General features: G+C 43.5%; 1 protein-coding gene across 5 annotated transcripts in view; it reads left to right on the top strand.

Moving 5' to 3' along the window:
• The window catches only part of GGNBP2 (gametogenetin binding protein 2), a 73,851-nt gene extending 61,951 nt beyond the window's left edge, over positions 1-11,900 (top strand). For all 5 annotated transcript variants that reach the window (XM_087717119.1, XM_087717118.1, XM_087717120.1 and 2 more), the window contains 2 exons: positions 4,165-4,416; positions 10,933-11,900. In XM_087717119.1, coding sequence (XP_087573245.1) covers positions 4,165-4,416; positions 10,933-11,136 — 456 coding nt within the window. In that variant the 3' untranslated portion in view covers positions 11,137-11,900. The remainder of the gene's footprint in view (positions 1-4,164; positions 4,417-10,932) is intronic.
• Positions 11,901-16,690: the final 4,790 nt, after the last annotated feature.

Below are 16,690 nucleotides of genomic sequence, written 5' to 3' on the forward strand. Positions count from 1 at the left end.
TTGGCAGAAGCTGGGACAAGTCACGGGAGCTCACTCTGTTACGCAGCATTAGGGATTCGAACCGCTGAACTGCTGACCTTTCTGATTGACAAGCTCAGCGTCTTAGCCACTGAGCCATCACATCCCTGATGTGGGACATCACATCAGCTGGGGCAAGTAACGGGAGCTCACTCCGTTACGCGGCACTAGGGAGAGTACAACATGTACACAGTGAGATTGGCTGAGCCTCTCTTCGTGCGCACCCCACCCTCAACCCAGTACAACTCACAGTGAAAGACAAAAGGAAAAATCCTACTAACAAACAGTGAGTGTTATTGCACCATGTGAACTTAAGGTACGTCGCGCCAGCCCCACAAGTCCGCTGTGTTGTTGTAGGGTTATTTTTCATTCAGCCCATGCAGGGGTCTCCAACCTTGGCCACTTTAAGACTTGCGGACTTCAACTCCCAGAGTTCCTTAGCCAGCAAAGCGGCTAAGACCCTGTTCGATCAGAATGGTCAGCAGTTCGGTGGTTCGAATCCCTAGTGCCACATAACAGAGTGAGCTCCCATTACTTATCCCAGCTTCTGCCAATCTAGCAGTTCGAAAGCATGTAAAAAATACAAATAGAAAAAATTGGTGGGACGGGAACAGCGTTCCGTGTGCCTGGCATTGAGTCATGCTGGCCACATGACCCCGGAGACATCTTCGGACAGCGCTGGCTCTTCGGCTTTGAAACAGAGATGAGCACCACCCCCTAGAGTCGGGAACGACTAGCACGCATGTGCGAGGAGGGCGGTTGTGGGTGTCCCTTTCCAAAGATAAAAGAACTTCAGTGCAGTTTTGAGCGCATAGCCTGAGCGTCTTTGCACTTAGCAGCAACGAGGCTGCCAAGCGGTTTGGACGCGAATGTCCTGTCCATCATCTGATCATCCCACTTGCAATTTTATTGGCTGGTTGGCTAGCTCGATTCATTTTGGAAGGAGTCCGCCTCCCGTCAAAAGCAGCTGAGGGTTGGTTTTAAAACGCCTCTTAAGGGCCAAATGGAACCAGGGAAAGGGAGAATAATAAGGCTTTGGGGAATATATAAAAAATGAAATGGCCGAACAGTTATGGGGTTTGCTAATTGCCCTGGGCCTGCTGGAAGAGCCAAGTCTTGGAAGCTTTTCTAAAGAGGCAGAGCTGAGTGCCGCTCCAAGGGAATCCATCAGTTCCAAGTGAAGCTGCCTTGGGAGGGGTGGGGAGTTATGCATCCTACATACCCCAGTAGAGAGGGCAGACCGTGGGTCCTTTCCACAAAACTGTGCCATCTGGTGGGACCCATGAGGGGTGGACCCCCCCTCCGTTTGTAATGATAGTGCCCCCCTCCAAAGAAAACGAGACATGGATGTCCCCCAAGGCTTATATCAAGATCAGGGAGTATTCAGTTGATGAGTTGTAGAATATTTTAGCTCTGATTTCTGATTGATTAGTTGGCATTTGATTATTTCTGATTTCTAGTTGATTGTTCTGATTTGTTTAGTTCTGATTTCCGATTGATTAGTTCTGAATACTTCGATAATTCTTAGTTCTGATTCCTGATTGATTATTCTTGGATTAGTTCCGATTTCTGATTGATTATTTCTGATTTCTAATAGATTGTTCTGATTTATTTAGTTCTGATTTCTAGTTGATTAGTTCTGATTTGTTTAGTTCTGATTTCTGATTGATTAGTTGTGATTTTATTAGTACTGATTTCTGACGGATTGGTTCTGATTTCTGATTGATTATACTGATTTGATGAGTTCTGATTTCTAGTTGATTGTTCTGATTTGTTTAGTTCTGATTTCCGATTGATTAGTTCTGAATTCTTAAATTATTCTTAGTTCTGATTCCTGATTGATTATTCTTGGATCAGTTGATGAGTTGTAGAATATTTTAGCTCTGATTTCTGATTGATTAGTTGGCATCTGATTATTTCTGATTTCTAGTTGATTGTTCTGATTTGCTTAGTTCTGATTTCTGATTGATTAGTTCTGAATTCTCAATAATTCTTAGTTCTGATTCCTGATTGATTATTCTTGGATTAGTTCCGATTTCTGATTGATTAGTTCTGAATTCTCAATAATTCTTAGTTCTGATTCCTGAATGATTATTCTTGGATTAATTCCGATTTCTGATTGATTATTTCTGATTTCTAATAGATTGTTCTGATTTGTTTAGTTCTGATTTCTGATTGATTAGTTCTGAATTCTTCAATTATTCTTAGTTCTGATTCCTGATTGATTATTCTTGGATTAGTTCTGATTGATTTGTCTGTTTTGATTTGCTGCGATTTCTGATTGATTAGTTCTGATTTCTGACTAATTTTTCTGATTGATTTTTCTGATTTGATTAGTTCTGATTCCTGATTCATTATTCTGATTTGATTAGTTTCGGATTTGATTAGTTCCAATGGATTAGTTTCGATTTTGAGTTCTGATTATTGCCTGCTGGTTTTAATGCTATGTATTTGATTGCTGTCTTTTTCATTTGATTCAATGGTTCTTTTTTATTCTCAACTAAAGTTACATCTGAGTTGTGCAACTGTATGTCTAGTTTAATGAAAAGAAGGAGACGTGATAGCAGTCTTCCAATATCTCAGGGGTTGCCACAAAGAAGAGGGAGTCAAACTATTCTCCAAGGCACCAGTGGTTAGAACAAGAAGTGGAAACTAATCAAGGAGAGAAGCAGCCTAGAACTAGGGAGAAATTTTCTTACAGTTAGAACAATTAACCAGTGGAACAGAAGTTGCCTCCAGAAGTTGTGAATGCCCCAACACTGGAAGTCTTTAAGAAGATGTTGGATAACCATTTGTCTGAAGCAGTGTAGGGTTTCCTGCTTAAGCACGGGGTTGGGCTAGAAGACCTCCAAGGTCCCTTCCAACTCTGTTATTCTAAATAGATCTAAATAGACAAATGACACCCTTCCCAGGACTTGAGCAGGTTGGAAAATGAGGGTAGGTGGGCAAACTTCAGAGGGATTGAAAGAAGTCTGACAAAATATAACAGCCCTTGTTGTCCCAATCGTTTGTCTCCTGAACAAGAAAGGCAGCTCAACAAAACTCTACCTGGGGAAATGCAAAATAAATTCTTAAGGCCCTTGAGAGTAAGATAAAGAAAAGGAAGGAAGGAAGGAAGGAAGGAAGGAAGGAAGGAAGGAAGGAAGGAAGGAAGGAAGGAAGGAAGGAAGGGAAGGAAAGGAAGGAAAGGAAGGACAGAAAGAAAGAAAAAGAAAGAAAAAATGAAAGAAAGAAAGAAAGAAAGAAAGAAAGAAAGAAAGAAAGAAAAGAAAGAAAGAAAGAAAGAAATCAACCACCAGGAATGAAATTTGCACTTGAAATCCAGGTGGATTTCAGCCCAGCTCCACAAAACGCAGCAACCCTTAGCTCTCTTGGCGAAAGAGAGATTGGTCTAAATCAGGGTCCCCCAAAGTGGTCAGTATAAGCCCCCCAAGAGTGAGTGGGAATGTCCAAGGAATCAATCAGTGGTTGGACCTTCAAAAGGGGGACACTAAATGGCTATCTGCTGACTCTGTAAACCGCTTAGAGAGGGCCGTAAAGCACTGTAAAGCGGTATATAGCTCTAAGTGCTCTTGCTACGGCTGTTGCAGGCTAACTCTGCCCACTGCCTGGAGTTCGATCCTGACCGGCTCAAGGTTGACTCAACCTTCCATCCTTCCGAGGTTGGTAAAATGAGGACCCAGATTGTTGGGGGCAATATGCTGACTCTGTAAACCGCTTAGAGAGGATATTAAAGCACTGTAAAGCGCTTAAGTGCTATTGCTATGGCTATTGCAGGCTAACTCTGCCCACTGTCTGTGGTTTAATTCCCACCGGCTCAAGGTTGACTCAGCCTTCCATCTTTCCGAGGTCCCAGATTGTTGGGGGCAATATGCTGACACTGTAAACGGCTTAGAGAGGGTATTAAAGCACTGTAAAGCGGTATATAAGTCTTAAGCGCTATTGCTATGGCTATTGCAGGCTAACTCTGCCCACTGTCAATGGCTTAATTCCCACCGGCTGAAGGTTGACTCAGCCTTCCATCTTTCCGAGGTCCCAGATTGTTTGGGGGGGGGGGCAATATGCTGACTCTGTGAACCGCTTAGAGTGGGCTGTAAAGCGGTATATAAGTCTAAGCGCTATTGCTATTATTTCCACCCCCTCCAGATTCAAAAGCTGAGTAGCTGCCTGGTGGAGACAAGTAACCGAGAGGGGCCGGGGACTGCCACGCACACAGACTACCGCCGAGACAAGACCAAAGACCCCCATGCCGAAATCTGTTGTCGCACAGAAAAAGCTGGGCCACCTACGGTACCTTGGCTGGAGCACCGGAAATCAGCCTTGTTGTGTGTGGAATCTTCAGAGGCGGCCCCGGCTCCCGAATCGGGGAAGGGCACAAAGAGTTTGGTGGAACTCCTGGTAAGGCTCAAGGTTGACCGTCTGTGGACATTCTCGGTCATCCAGTCCCAAAGGTGCTTTTTCAAAAGGCAACTGGACTTTGTTTTTTTCCTTGAAGATGCAATGCGCTCTACATGGGGCAGCCCTTGAAGAGCATTCGGAGACTTCAGCTCGTCCAGAATGCAGCCGCGCGAGCGATTGTGGGTGCACCTCGTTACTATCCTCCGCGAGCTGCACTGGTTACCGATTGGTCTCCGGATACGCTTCAAGGTGCTAGTCGTCACTTATAAAGCCCTTCATGGTATCGGACCTGGGTACTTGAGAGACCGCCTGCTGCCAATTACCTCCCAAAGACCCATTAGATCACACAGAGCAGGCCTCCTCCGGGTTCCGTCTACCAGCCAATGTCATCTGGCTACTACCCGGGGGAGGGCCTTCTCTGTGGCGGCTCCGGCCCTTTGGAACGAACTCCCCGCAGAGATTCGGACCCTCACCTCTCTCCAGGCCTTCCGAAAAGCCGTTAAAACCTGGCTGTGTCGGCAGGCCTGGGGTTGATGAGTTCCCTTCCCCTCTCGAATCGTGTGGGTTTTGGTTGTTTTCAAATGCCCTGTATTTTTGTAGTTTTTGTGTTTTTCCCTTCCCCTCCTTGGGTTTGTGCGCCGCCCTGAGTCCCGCAGGGAATAGGGTGGCATATAAATAAAATGAAACTCAAACTCAAACTTTCACTTCTCACCTAAGAAGCTTTCCCAGTTCTGACCGAATGGTGGAGAATGGAAAGATATATATTCCTAGCGGTCATCTGGTCCTTAGCACTCTCTCTGAGAGTCCTTGAGGCCACTTGGAAGTTTATCTGTGCCCTCAGGGTGACCTGAATAGGAAAGTATTATCATAGGTGGGGGATGTGCAGGGATGCAAAAAGCTATTGGGTTAAAATGCAAACATGGTTAGAGAAAATGATACATCAACCCGTGGAGTTTAAGCCAGAGATATTTTTATTGGGTACTCTACCAGAGAAATACAGTAAAGAAGATTCATATTTGATCGTACAAATAATAATAACAGCAGCTAGAATTGTATTTGCACAAAACTGGAAAGCAGGCAAAATCCCATCGGAAGGGGAGGTAATAAAGAAGACATTAGACTGTGCAGAAATGAATAGGTTGACATTGAGAATAAAGGACAAGGAGGAATCTATACTGCAGGATAATGGGCGCGATTTTATGAGTGGCTTGAAAAAAGATACAAATAGAAAGAAAAAGGAACAAAACATGAAATAAGTTATCTCAGACGACACATGATTAATATAGGGGGAGGGGGAAATAAGAAAATATCAAAATGTAAATATACAGGCGGAAAAATGATATGAATTGACATATGTTAAGTAGCAATTATAAGGGTGACCTGAATAGTGCAAATGTGCGTGGAGACTTGGACTTACTTGGACTTAACCTTCGTAAATGTCAACGTCCATAAGGCAGTGACCGTTGCATTGTGAAGGCCAGGGGCAGGACGTGGAGCCTTTTTAGAACGGCTGAAAGGACCGTTTGTAAACAGGAGGGAGGTGGTGTCGTATCCGTCAATTTATTTTTAAAAGCATCAGAGAGCAGGACAAGAAGCAATGGATGGGGGGAAAGCCAACACAGTTCTAGGCTGCAGAAGCAGAGGGATAGAATCAAGATCACGTGAAGGGCTAATACCACTTTATAAGGCCTTGGTAAGGCCGCACTTGGAATACGGCATTCAGTTTTGGTCACCATGATGTAGAAAAGATGTGGAGATTCTAGTGCAGAGAAGAGCAAGAAATATGATTAGGGGACTGGAGGCTAAAAAATATAAAGAATTATTTGGAATTGGAATTAGTTTAATGAAAAGAAGGACTAGTGGAGACATGATAGCAGTCTTCCAATATCTCGGGGGTTGCCACAAAGAAGAAGGATTCAAACTATTCTCCAAAGCACCTGAATGTAGAACCGTGACACGACAAAACCGCGCTCGACTAAAGCGCGCCCGATTAAACCGCGTCGCTGACATTATCAACAGGGCGACAGGCGCGGAGAAAGAAGGGCGCTTTAAATAGCGCTTTGAAAGCAAGCCGATTCAAGTTAAGGGTTAGGTTTAGGGTTAGGTTAAGGGTTAGGGTTACGTTTAGGGTAAGGTTAAGGGTTAGGGTTAGGTTAAGGGTTAGGATTAGGTTTAGCGTTAGGTTAAGGGTTAGGATTAGGGTTAGGGTTAGGTTAAGGGTTAGGTTTAGGGGGGTTAGGTTTAGGTTTAGGGGTTAATTTTAGGTTTAGTGTTTACAGCATGCTTTTTTCTCCGCGCTGTTGTCGCGCTGTGATGACATCAGCTACGCGGTTTCGTCGAGCGCCCTTTAGTCGAACGCGGTTTTGTGGTGGAACCGTGTAGAGCAAGAAGCAATGGGTGGAAACTAATCAGGGAGAGAAGCAACCTAGAACTAAGGAGAAATTTCCTGACAGTTAGAACAATTAATCAGTGGAGCAACTTGCCTCCAGAAGTTGTGAATGCCCCAACACTGGAAGTTTTTAAGAAGATGTTGGATAACCATTTGTCTGAAGTGGTGTAGGGTTTCCTGCCTAGGCAGGGGGTTGGACTAGAAGACCTTCAAGGTCACTTCTAACTGTTATTCTATAAACTAATAAAAGAGAGAAGCAACTTGGAATTAAGGAGAAACTTTCTAACAGCGAGAACAATTAACCAGTGGAACAGCTTGCCTTCTGAAATTGTAGGTTCTTCATCACTGGAGGCTTTTAAAAAGAGACTGGACAGGCACTTGTTGAAATGGTGTAGGGTCTCCTGCTTGAGTGTGTGGGGGGGGGGCTGGACTAGAATACAGATTAACAGAGTTGAAAGGGACTTTGTAGGTCATCTAGTCCAACCCCCCACCCCCCACCCAACCAGGAGACCCTTCAAGGTCCTTTCCACCTCTATTCTGATTCTCTATTGAGAGAGGGCTGGCCACTCAGAAAAAGTGCTAGCAGCCATTCTCCACCGTTCAGTCTGAAATGAAGAAGCTTCTTGGAGAAGAAGCGAAACGTCTTCAAGGAAAAACAAAGTCCAGTTGCCTTTTCCAAAAGCACCTTTGGGACTTTCAAGGATGAGTTAGCCTTGTGGTCTTCTGTTGCTAAGAGAGGAGAGTGGGAAGGCAACTTTGGTTAATATAGACCAGCGTGGTTAAGTCTCTGTCTTCCAAGAAATGTTGGAGCTCATGATCAGGAGAATTAATTGGTAGTAGCTCAGGTAAGATTGGGGAAAGTGAGGGTTCCATTCATTCATATATCCATTCATTTACTTACCCATTTGTTCATTCTTTTATTTATTTACTAGCTGATAACCTGGGGTTCCCCAAGCATTTATAGACGTCAAAGCATTTGTCTGACAGGAAGCCATTTAGAGGGGCCTTCCCCCCCCCTACTCCCATGCCCATCATCCCTGCCCCCCCCCCCCCCAATGTGCTCCTCTTTCCCGCCCTGTCTACAATCCTGGAACTTTGCCCCAAATCCATCAGGCACTTCCCCATTTGTCCACTGGAGGGCAAACATCACAACTGGCTTTCCAGAGGAAGCTGCCAAGGAACTGACATCAAAAACAATTGCGGCTCTAGGACACCACACTCGGTCTCCTTAATGGGCCAGGCATTCCAGAGTTATGCTGGAGCACACAAACACACAAAAAAAGCACACTTTTTTTCCAGAGGGTGTCATCTGTGTACCAAGAGTTATACATACATACATACATACATACATACATACATACATACATACATACATACATACATACGGCCAGCCAACCAGCCAACCAGCCATATAGATAGATGATAGATAGATAGATAGATAGATAGATAGATAGATAGATAGATAGATAGATAGATAGATAGATAGATAGATAGATAGACAGATAGACAGACAGACAGACAGACAGACAAAGATAGATAGATAGATAGATAGATAGATGATAGATAGATGATAGATAGATAGATAGATGATAGATAGATGATAGATAGATAGATAGATAGATAGATAGATAGATAGATAGATAGATAGATAGATTTAGATTTAGATTTAGATTTAGATTTAGATTTAGATTTAGAGATAGAGATAGAGATAGAGATAGAGATAGAGATAGATTTAGATTTAGAGATAGAGATAGATTTAGAGATAGATTTAGAGATAGATTTAGAGATAGATTTAGAGATAGATGGATGGACGGACAGCTTCATTATTCATTCATTCATTTGTTCATTCATTTATTTGTTTATTCATTCAATTATTCATTCACTTACCAATTTATTCATTCATTTACTTATTAACTTATTTATTCAATTATTCACTTACCCATTTGTTTGTTCATTTCCTTATATATTTCTTTATCATTTATTCACGTATTCATGCATTCATTCACTTACTCATAGAATACAGAACACAGAATAACATAATTGGGGTGGGGGACCTGGGAGGTCATCTAGCCCGACCCCCTGCCCAAAGCAGGAAATCTTGTACCATGTAAGACAAATGGTTTTCCAATCTCTTCTTAAAAACCTCCAGCGATGGAGCATCCGTGTCTTCTGGAAGCAAGTTGTTCCACAGATTAATTGTTCTCACCGTTCGGAAATTTCGCCTTATTTCTAGGTTGCTTCTCTCCTTGATTAGTTTCCACCCATCGCTCTGCTTTCTGGTGCTTTGAAAAATAGGTCGACTCCATTCTTCTTTGTGGCAGCCCCTTGGATATTGGAACACCATAGATTAGACCTACCCAATTCCTGCAACCGTTCTTCATATGTTTCTGTTCTGAACGAGGCTTCCCAAGAGCAGGAAGCAAACTCCTTTGTCCCGACAGAAAACCCTTTTATTAATTTACTGTGGATTCTGTTCATTTACATTCAGCAAAGTCTTTTAAGGGAGGATTTACAGTCGCAGACCTTCTCTGGCATTCAGCCATCTAATTTAAATGCTCTGGCCGTCTCAGTCTTAACTGCTCGTGGCATCTGATAATGGAAGCTGCAGCATACAAAAGCTTCTGTCTTTTAATACAATTGTTAGTCAGAGAAGATGCTACCAGGCTCCTGATGGTGTTTTGTTTTTTTTTTGCCATCGTAGACTAACACAGTTCTCTTCTTACATCATTCATGGTTTGTGACTCTGGATAAAATATATTGTAAACAATTACCGTATTTTTTCAGAGTATAAGACCCGCCTTTTTCCCTCAAAAAAGAGGTTGAAAATCTGGGTGCGTCTTATACACTGAATACAGCATTTTCGGCCTCCAGAAACCCCTCCTTCTTTGCAAAAAATGGATGTGGATAGCCTTAAAGAGGCTTCCAGAGTGCTCCTGGGGCCTGAGGAGGGCAAAAATGAATGGAAAGCAGGCAGTTTTTTCCTTGTTTTTGCCCAGCCCCCAGAAGCACTCTATAAGCCTCCTAAAGGCTATGCATGCCCTTTTTTTTTTTTTTTTTGGACAAAAAACAGGCCCATTTTCACAAAAAATGGGCCATTTTTGGGAGGTCTGCAGAGTGCAAAAACTTTTTTTTTTTAATTTGCCTCTTCAAAATCTTGGTGCGTCTTATACTCCGGTGAGTCTTACACTTCGAAGAATACAGTAAGTCCAAAGATAACTATCACTCGAAGAGGACATACAAACAGTTCTCAATTTAACAACGGTTGCTTAGCGACTTTTTGACATTACAATAGACTTTTCCCAGAGCTTAAGACCCAGGCTCAAAGTTCCAGTGGCGCTCCCCCCATGCCCCCACGGCCATGTGATCATATTTGGGTGTTTAAGGCTGCTTGCAGTGTCCCACAGTCATGTGACTACATGGTTTTTTTGGGGGGGGGCATCAACCAGGATTTACTTCCGCTAAGAGACTTGATGGCGTGATGGTCAGAACACAATATTGCAGGCTAACTCTGCCAACTGCCAGCAGTTCGATCCTGACCATCTCGCGGTTGGCTCGGCCTTCCATCCTTCCGATGGAATGAAGACTCAGATTGTTGGGGGCAATAGGCTGACTCTGTAAACTGCTTAGAGAAGGCCGTAAAGCACTGTGAAGCGGTATCTAAGTCTTAAGTGCTATTGTATTGCAGACTAACACTGCTCACTGCCAGGAGTTCAATCCTGACTGGCTCAAAGTTGACTGAGCCTTCCATCCTTCCAAGGTTGGTAAAACGAGGAGCCAGATTGTTGGGGGCAATGCGCTGACTTTGTAAACTGCTTAGAGAGGGCTGTAAAGCACTGTAAAGTGGTATATAAGTCTTAAGTGCAATTACTATATCTCTCATTAAAACCCACTGATTAAAAAGAGTCCATTTAACGACGGTTGCGTCCACTTCATCCCCCACCATCATGGAAAGTTAAAAGTGGGCTTCGATCAGTTGACCACCAGGGGCGCTGCAAGAGGCCGTAAGTTTGAAACCCAGTCGTAAGTCACCTTTTCCAGGGCCCCCACGACTTCGAACCGTCGCTAAACCAATGGTCGTAAGTGGAGGGCTCCTTGCATTTCCCGCCTTTCCCCCTTGTGCTTTTCAGGATGAGTCCGAATGCACTTCCGACGAAGAAATATTCATCTCGCAAGATGAGATCCAGTCCTTCATGGCCAACAACAAGTCCTTTTACAGCAACAGAGAACGGTACCGACAGCATCTGAAGGAGAAATTCAACAGATACTGCCGCCTGAACGATCACAAGAGGCCCGTGTGCAGCGGATGGTTGACCACAGCTGGAGCAAACTAAACCGAATAAAATTAGCTCTGTCTTTCAGTCAAACTGTCGAAAATGACTACTGCGCGTTTTCTCTCTCCGGGAAACAGCCTCTCTTAGCAACTAAACAAAATCGTATCTTTTAAAAAAAAGAAAAAAGAAAAAAAAAGACGGTGGTTTTCTTTTGTTTCTAGCTTTCTTTTTTCTTCCCTTTTTCCTTCCCTTTTCCCCTTCCCCTTCCCTTTTCCCTTCCCCTTTTCCCTTTTCCCTTCCCCTTTTCCCTTCACCTTTCTTTTCACTTCCCTTTTCCCTTCCCCTTTTCCCCTTCCCTTCCCTCTACAGGAGGCTGGTAGAATTGAATTTAATCCTTTTAATTTAGTTCCCTGCCCCCAACCTTATTTCCAGACTCTCTCCCCCCCCCTCTCTAGTTTTTGACAAGAGAACTGAGACCAGCCCACCCACCCACCCACCCACCCCCTCCAATACTATCATAATTTAAAGCCACCTCTTTTCATTCAATGTTTCTCTTAACTGTGACACTTATCAAACAGGAAAAATAAAAAAAAAACGAAGCTTAGTGAAAAAGTAATGTTGTACTTATAATTCTGTACAGAAATGACAATGAGCTCGGTATAAAAAGATTTTACAAAAGTAGACATCCATTTGCAAAAAAAGAAAATTTGAAAAAGATGTTCTGGATGTAATATGTTGGAAGCGCGATGTGCAAAAATTTAAAAATAAAGAATATTTATTAAGATGCATAGTAAAAAAATAAGAAAAGTAAAAAAAAAACCAAAGTGTGTTCGTTTTCTCCTGTCGTTCGTGAAATCGGAGGATGCCGAAAGTTAGGTCTAATTTTTAGCTGTTAAAACTTAAAAAAAAAAGAAAAGATAAGAATATTTTAACACTTAGGCTGAATGCGCTAGTTAGGCTGCCTTGTTCATAATAGAGGGGGGGAAAGTGAGGCTTCAAAGTGATCAGTTTAAAATAAAATGTGTGGCTTATGGATCCAGTAATTGTGATAAAAGACAAACATGCACTTTTTTTGGCACTGGTATAGAAGGGATTCTTTTTTATTTCCTAGTGGTCTCCCATCCTTCCTTAGATTGCATGTTTCCAGGAGAACCGCCAAATGCCAAGTGTCAGGGTTCCAAGTAATAGATCTATTATCAAGCAAAATCTTAGAGGCAGGAAGATTCCTCAGATACCATATTGGCACAGATCTGGTGAAAGCCAACTTTGAAGTCTCCTGCAGTTTTTCACCGAATTAAAATTTTTCCTCTCAACCCCAAACAATCAGTCACATGGTCCAATCAAGGCGCTGTCTGATGACATCACTCCTCCTTCCTCCAACCAGGTGTGAGAACGCCCTTGGTTCCCAAGAGAAAGTTATTTTGTTTTGACTACACAACCCCAACTATCTCTAATCCCCACCCCCCCCCCCCCTGCTCCCTATCCTTCAGCTTCGGTGTGGCATCACTGAAGCTCCAAGCTGGCTTCAGGGTTGACACCGAGACTTCGATTCAATAGAATCCATGGTTATGGACCAAAACTTGCGACAAAGCACAATAACAGTTTTAAAAAGCTAAATCAAAGCACCGCATATAAATGTGTTAAATCACACCTTTTCCTTTGTGCTTCCTTTATGCAAGCACTTATTTTTCAGCTTCAGCTAGTTTTTGAGGTGTGGACTTCTACTCCCAGAATTCCTTTGCCAGCATGCCACCTGGGGAATTCTGGGGGTTGAAGCCCACCCCTCTCATAGTTACTGAGGTTAAGAAATGCTGTTTTCCAATAAACCTGAGTTCTTATCACCATAAACTAAGCAAGCTGGCTACAGGTCACGCGTTACGTTCAGCTCAAATGTTTAGAGTGTACAAGTTTGCCGTTAAGGGTATTGTGCAAACACAGCCTCCATGTTGTGTTATATTTGTGTTTTAAATGGGATTTTCTTAAGCTTCTTATGTTCTGTGGTTTTTAATCTGCCAACTCTTAAAAAAAGAAGGCTGATGGGAGGAAGGGAAGGGGGTGGGGAACTTGGGGAAAAAAAGAGAGAGAGATAATTTATATATCTTTATTGGAATTTATTTGCTATGGCCCAGGTTGGCATTTTGTGCAGTATATACATTTATGATTATCTTAACCATCGTTTTCAAAATTAGCCGGACTTTGTGGTTTTTCTCTCTCTTCTCTGTCTCTCTCTTTCTCTCCTTTCTTTATCTGTCTCTCTCTTTTCTCTTCCTCTCTGTCTTTTACTTTCTCTTTCTTTTGTTTCTTCTCTTTCTCTTTCTTCCTTCCTTTCTCTTTTACTTTCTTTGTCTTTCATTTCTTCTCTGTTTCTCTTTTTCCTCCCTCTCTCTCTTTCTCTTTCTCTGTCTTTTACTTTTTCTTTCTTTTGTTTCTTCCCTCTTTTTCTTCTTCCTTCCATTCTCTTTTACTTTGTTTTGTCTTTCATTCTCTCTTTCTCTTTTTCCTCCCTCCCTTTCTCTCTTTTTCTCTTCCTCTGTCTTTTCTTGTCTTTTTCTCTTTCCTTCCTTTCTCTTTTACTTTCTTGTCTTTCATTTCTTCTCTTTCTTTTTCCTCCCTCCCTCTCTCTTTCTTCCTCTCTTCCTCTTTTGTCTTTTACTTTCTCTTTCTTTCTCTCTTTTTCTTCTTCCTTCCTTTCTCTTTCTCTTTTACTTTCTTTGTCTTTAATTTCTTCTCTCTTTTTCTTTTTCCTCCCCCCTACCTCCCTCCCCCTCTCCAATCTCAATCAATGGATGGTTTTCAATTCAAATTATATTCAAACTTTTCTCTGCGGCAAGAAAAGAAAAGACTTTCTTCTTTGACAGGCAGTTCTTGACTTAACGACAATTTAGCCTGCCATTTTGGTTGATCGTCGTAAGGCGGGTCATCCCATGACCTCGTTTACAGAATAACAGAATTGGAAGGGGCTTTGGAGGTCTTCTAGTCCAACCCCCTGCTCAAGCAGGAAGCTCACTATTTCAGACAAGTGGTTGTCCAATCTCTTCTTTAAAAACTTCCCGTGTTGGAGCATTCACAACTTCTGGAGGCAAGTCCTTCCACTGGCTAATGGTTCTAAGTGTCAGGAAATTTCTCTTCATTTCCAGGTTGGATCTCCTTGTGGGGAGCTTCCACCCACTGCTTCTTGTCCTGCCCTCGGGAGAGTGAATCGACCCCCCTCATCGCTGTGACAGCCCTTCAAGAGTTGGAAGTCGGCTATCATGTCGCCTCTTATCCTTCTCTTCATTAGGCTACACATACCTAGTTCCCTTCGCTGTCTGTCACACAATTCAGCCTCCAGACCCCTAATCATCTTTGTGGCTCTTCTCTGCACACTTTCCAGAGTCTCTGCACCTATTTTTTATATGCCACCGGCTGATATCCTGGTGCTGCCCAGGTATTTCATTTATCCCAACTCTCCTCCCATGGATGTCACCGCAATTTCTAATATTGGATTTTCCCCCTTACCAGAGGGAGCCCCCTTGTGGAGTACCGTAAAGCCATTACCATGGCAACTCCACAGCGCTGCACAGTAGAAGCCATTTTAAGGCAGTATGGTAGAAGCCATTTTAAGGAACAACAGGCTGTATCTTAACAAAACGCATCACCCGGGGGGTGTTAGGGATGTCTTACCCCCCACAGTATTTGTTTCCAGAGAGTAAGTCATCTGTGTACAAAGTTTGGTTGAAATTGCTCGAGGCGTTCCAGAGTTATGGTGGAACATACACACAGGAATTTATATATTAAGGTTTATAAACCACACCACCTATTTTCTCCGGCAGTTCACAGCAGCGTGCACAGTGTTTACTCCCCTCGTTTCCCCTCCCCACAACAACCCTGTGGGGTAGGCCAGGTGCAGAAAAAAGGACAAGTCCTCAGTCACCAGTAGAGTTTCGTGAGGATGGCTTGGAAGCCCATCTTCCTTCTTCAATGACCACCTCATGATGAAGGATTCACCACCACCTTTGAGTCAGCAAATATTTGGCCTGGAACGGCTGACTGTTTCTGCCTCTATTGTGAGACTCTGCCAGGAGTGCCAAGGTTTGGGAAATCGAACACGCCTGTATACCCACCTGGGCTCACCAGTCAGGACTGAATCCAAATAAAGAGGAAAAGACCCGTTTATGACCAGATCATAAGGAACCTACAGAATAACAGAGTTGGAAGGGACCTTAGAGGTCTTCCAGTCCAACCCCTTGTTCAGGCAGGGAACCCTATTCCATTCCAAACAACTGGTTATCCAATATCTTCTTTAAAAAACTCCAGTGTTGGAGCATTCACAATTTATGAAGGCAAATGCCACATTTTTCAGAGTATAAGACGCACCCTTTTCCCTCAAAAAAAGAGGCTGAAAATCTTAGATGCGTCTTATACACTGTGTCAGCGTTCCAAATATCATCCAAAATTAAATCAGAGTCCAAGGCACAGCTTTCCTCAAAGTTCCAATTTATGAATAGAGACATGTTGGCAGATCTGTGGAAAGCTCTACCTTGGACTCTTAATTTTGGATGATATTTGGAACGCTGACATTAAGAAGATAGAGAAAAAGCCAATGACCAGTCACTACTCTGCAAATCTTCCAAAGTGCAAAGGAATTTGTGGAGGAGTAAAATTTGAAGATTTATAGCAGATACAGAGGGAGTGGGGTGGAAAGGCTAATTCTACACACGGCTGGAGAGGGCAAGATTTGAGTTAATGTCAGCATTCCAAATATCATCCAAAATGATATAATAATAGGATATCCGTTTTTGGGAGGTTTGTAGAGTGCACAAACTTTTTTTTTTTTTTAATTTGCCTCTTCAAAACCTTGGTGCGTCTTATACTCCGGTGCATCCTATACTCCAAAAAATATGGTAATTTCACTGAATTACTAATCCAATGCTCTTTAGAAGGCCAGACCCCGAAGAGGAGACTCAAAGGCTTTGGCCACCTAATGAGAAGGAAGGACTCCCTGGAGAAGAGCTTCATGCTGGGAAAGATGGAGGACAAAAGAAGGGGACGACAGAGAAGGAGGTGACTGGATGGAGTCATCGAAGCAGAAGGCATGAGCTTAAATGGACTCCAGAATGGTTGGAACGAGGCCGGCGGCGTCCTCGCACATGCGCGCGCTGCGTGCGTGCACGCGCGCACCACACGCATGCGTACTAGCGTCTGTGCAATGCTCCAGCTGCTCCTGGAGGATCGCGCAGGCGCTGTATGCATCCTGCGCATGCGTGGAAGCGCAGAATTCGGCAAAACAGGGTAAGGAGCGGGGGCGCGCGGGCGCGGGCGCACGGGCGCGGGGGGGGCCCTTCGCCGTTCCCGGAAGTTACTTACTTCCGGGTTCGGCGACCAACCGGATCGCGGGGACCGCCGCGAACCGGTTGAAACCCACCCCTGACTCCAGAGGATGGTAGAGGACAGGAAGGCCTGGAGGCAGTGCCGGATTTTCCTATAGGCTAACTAGGCTTCAGCCTAGGGCCTCAAGATCAAGAGGGGCCTACATTCAAATTGTTAGCAAAATTAAAATTACACTATTCTAAAAACAGTGAACACTAAAACACTGAACCGAAAATAAGGAGAAATTCTATGCATATGACTAATA

The sequence above is a fragment of the Thamnophis sirtalis genome, unplaced genomic scaffold (genome assembly GCF_051295495.1).
Source record: "Thamnophis sirtalis isolate CommonGarterSnake01/CBP01778 unplaced genomic scaffold, rThaSir2_p1.2 scaffold_6, whole genome shotgun sequence".
Lineage (NCBI taxonomy): Eukaryota > Metazoa > Chordata > Lepidosauria > Squamata > Natricidae > Thamnophis > Thamnophis sirtalis.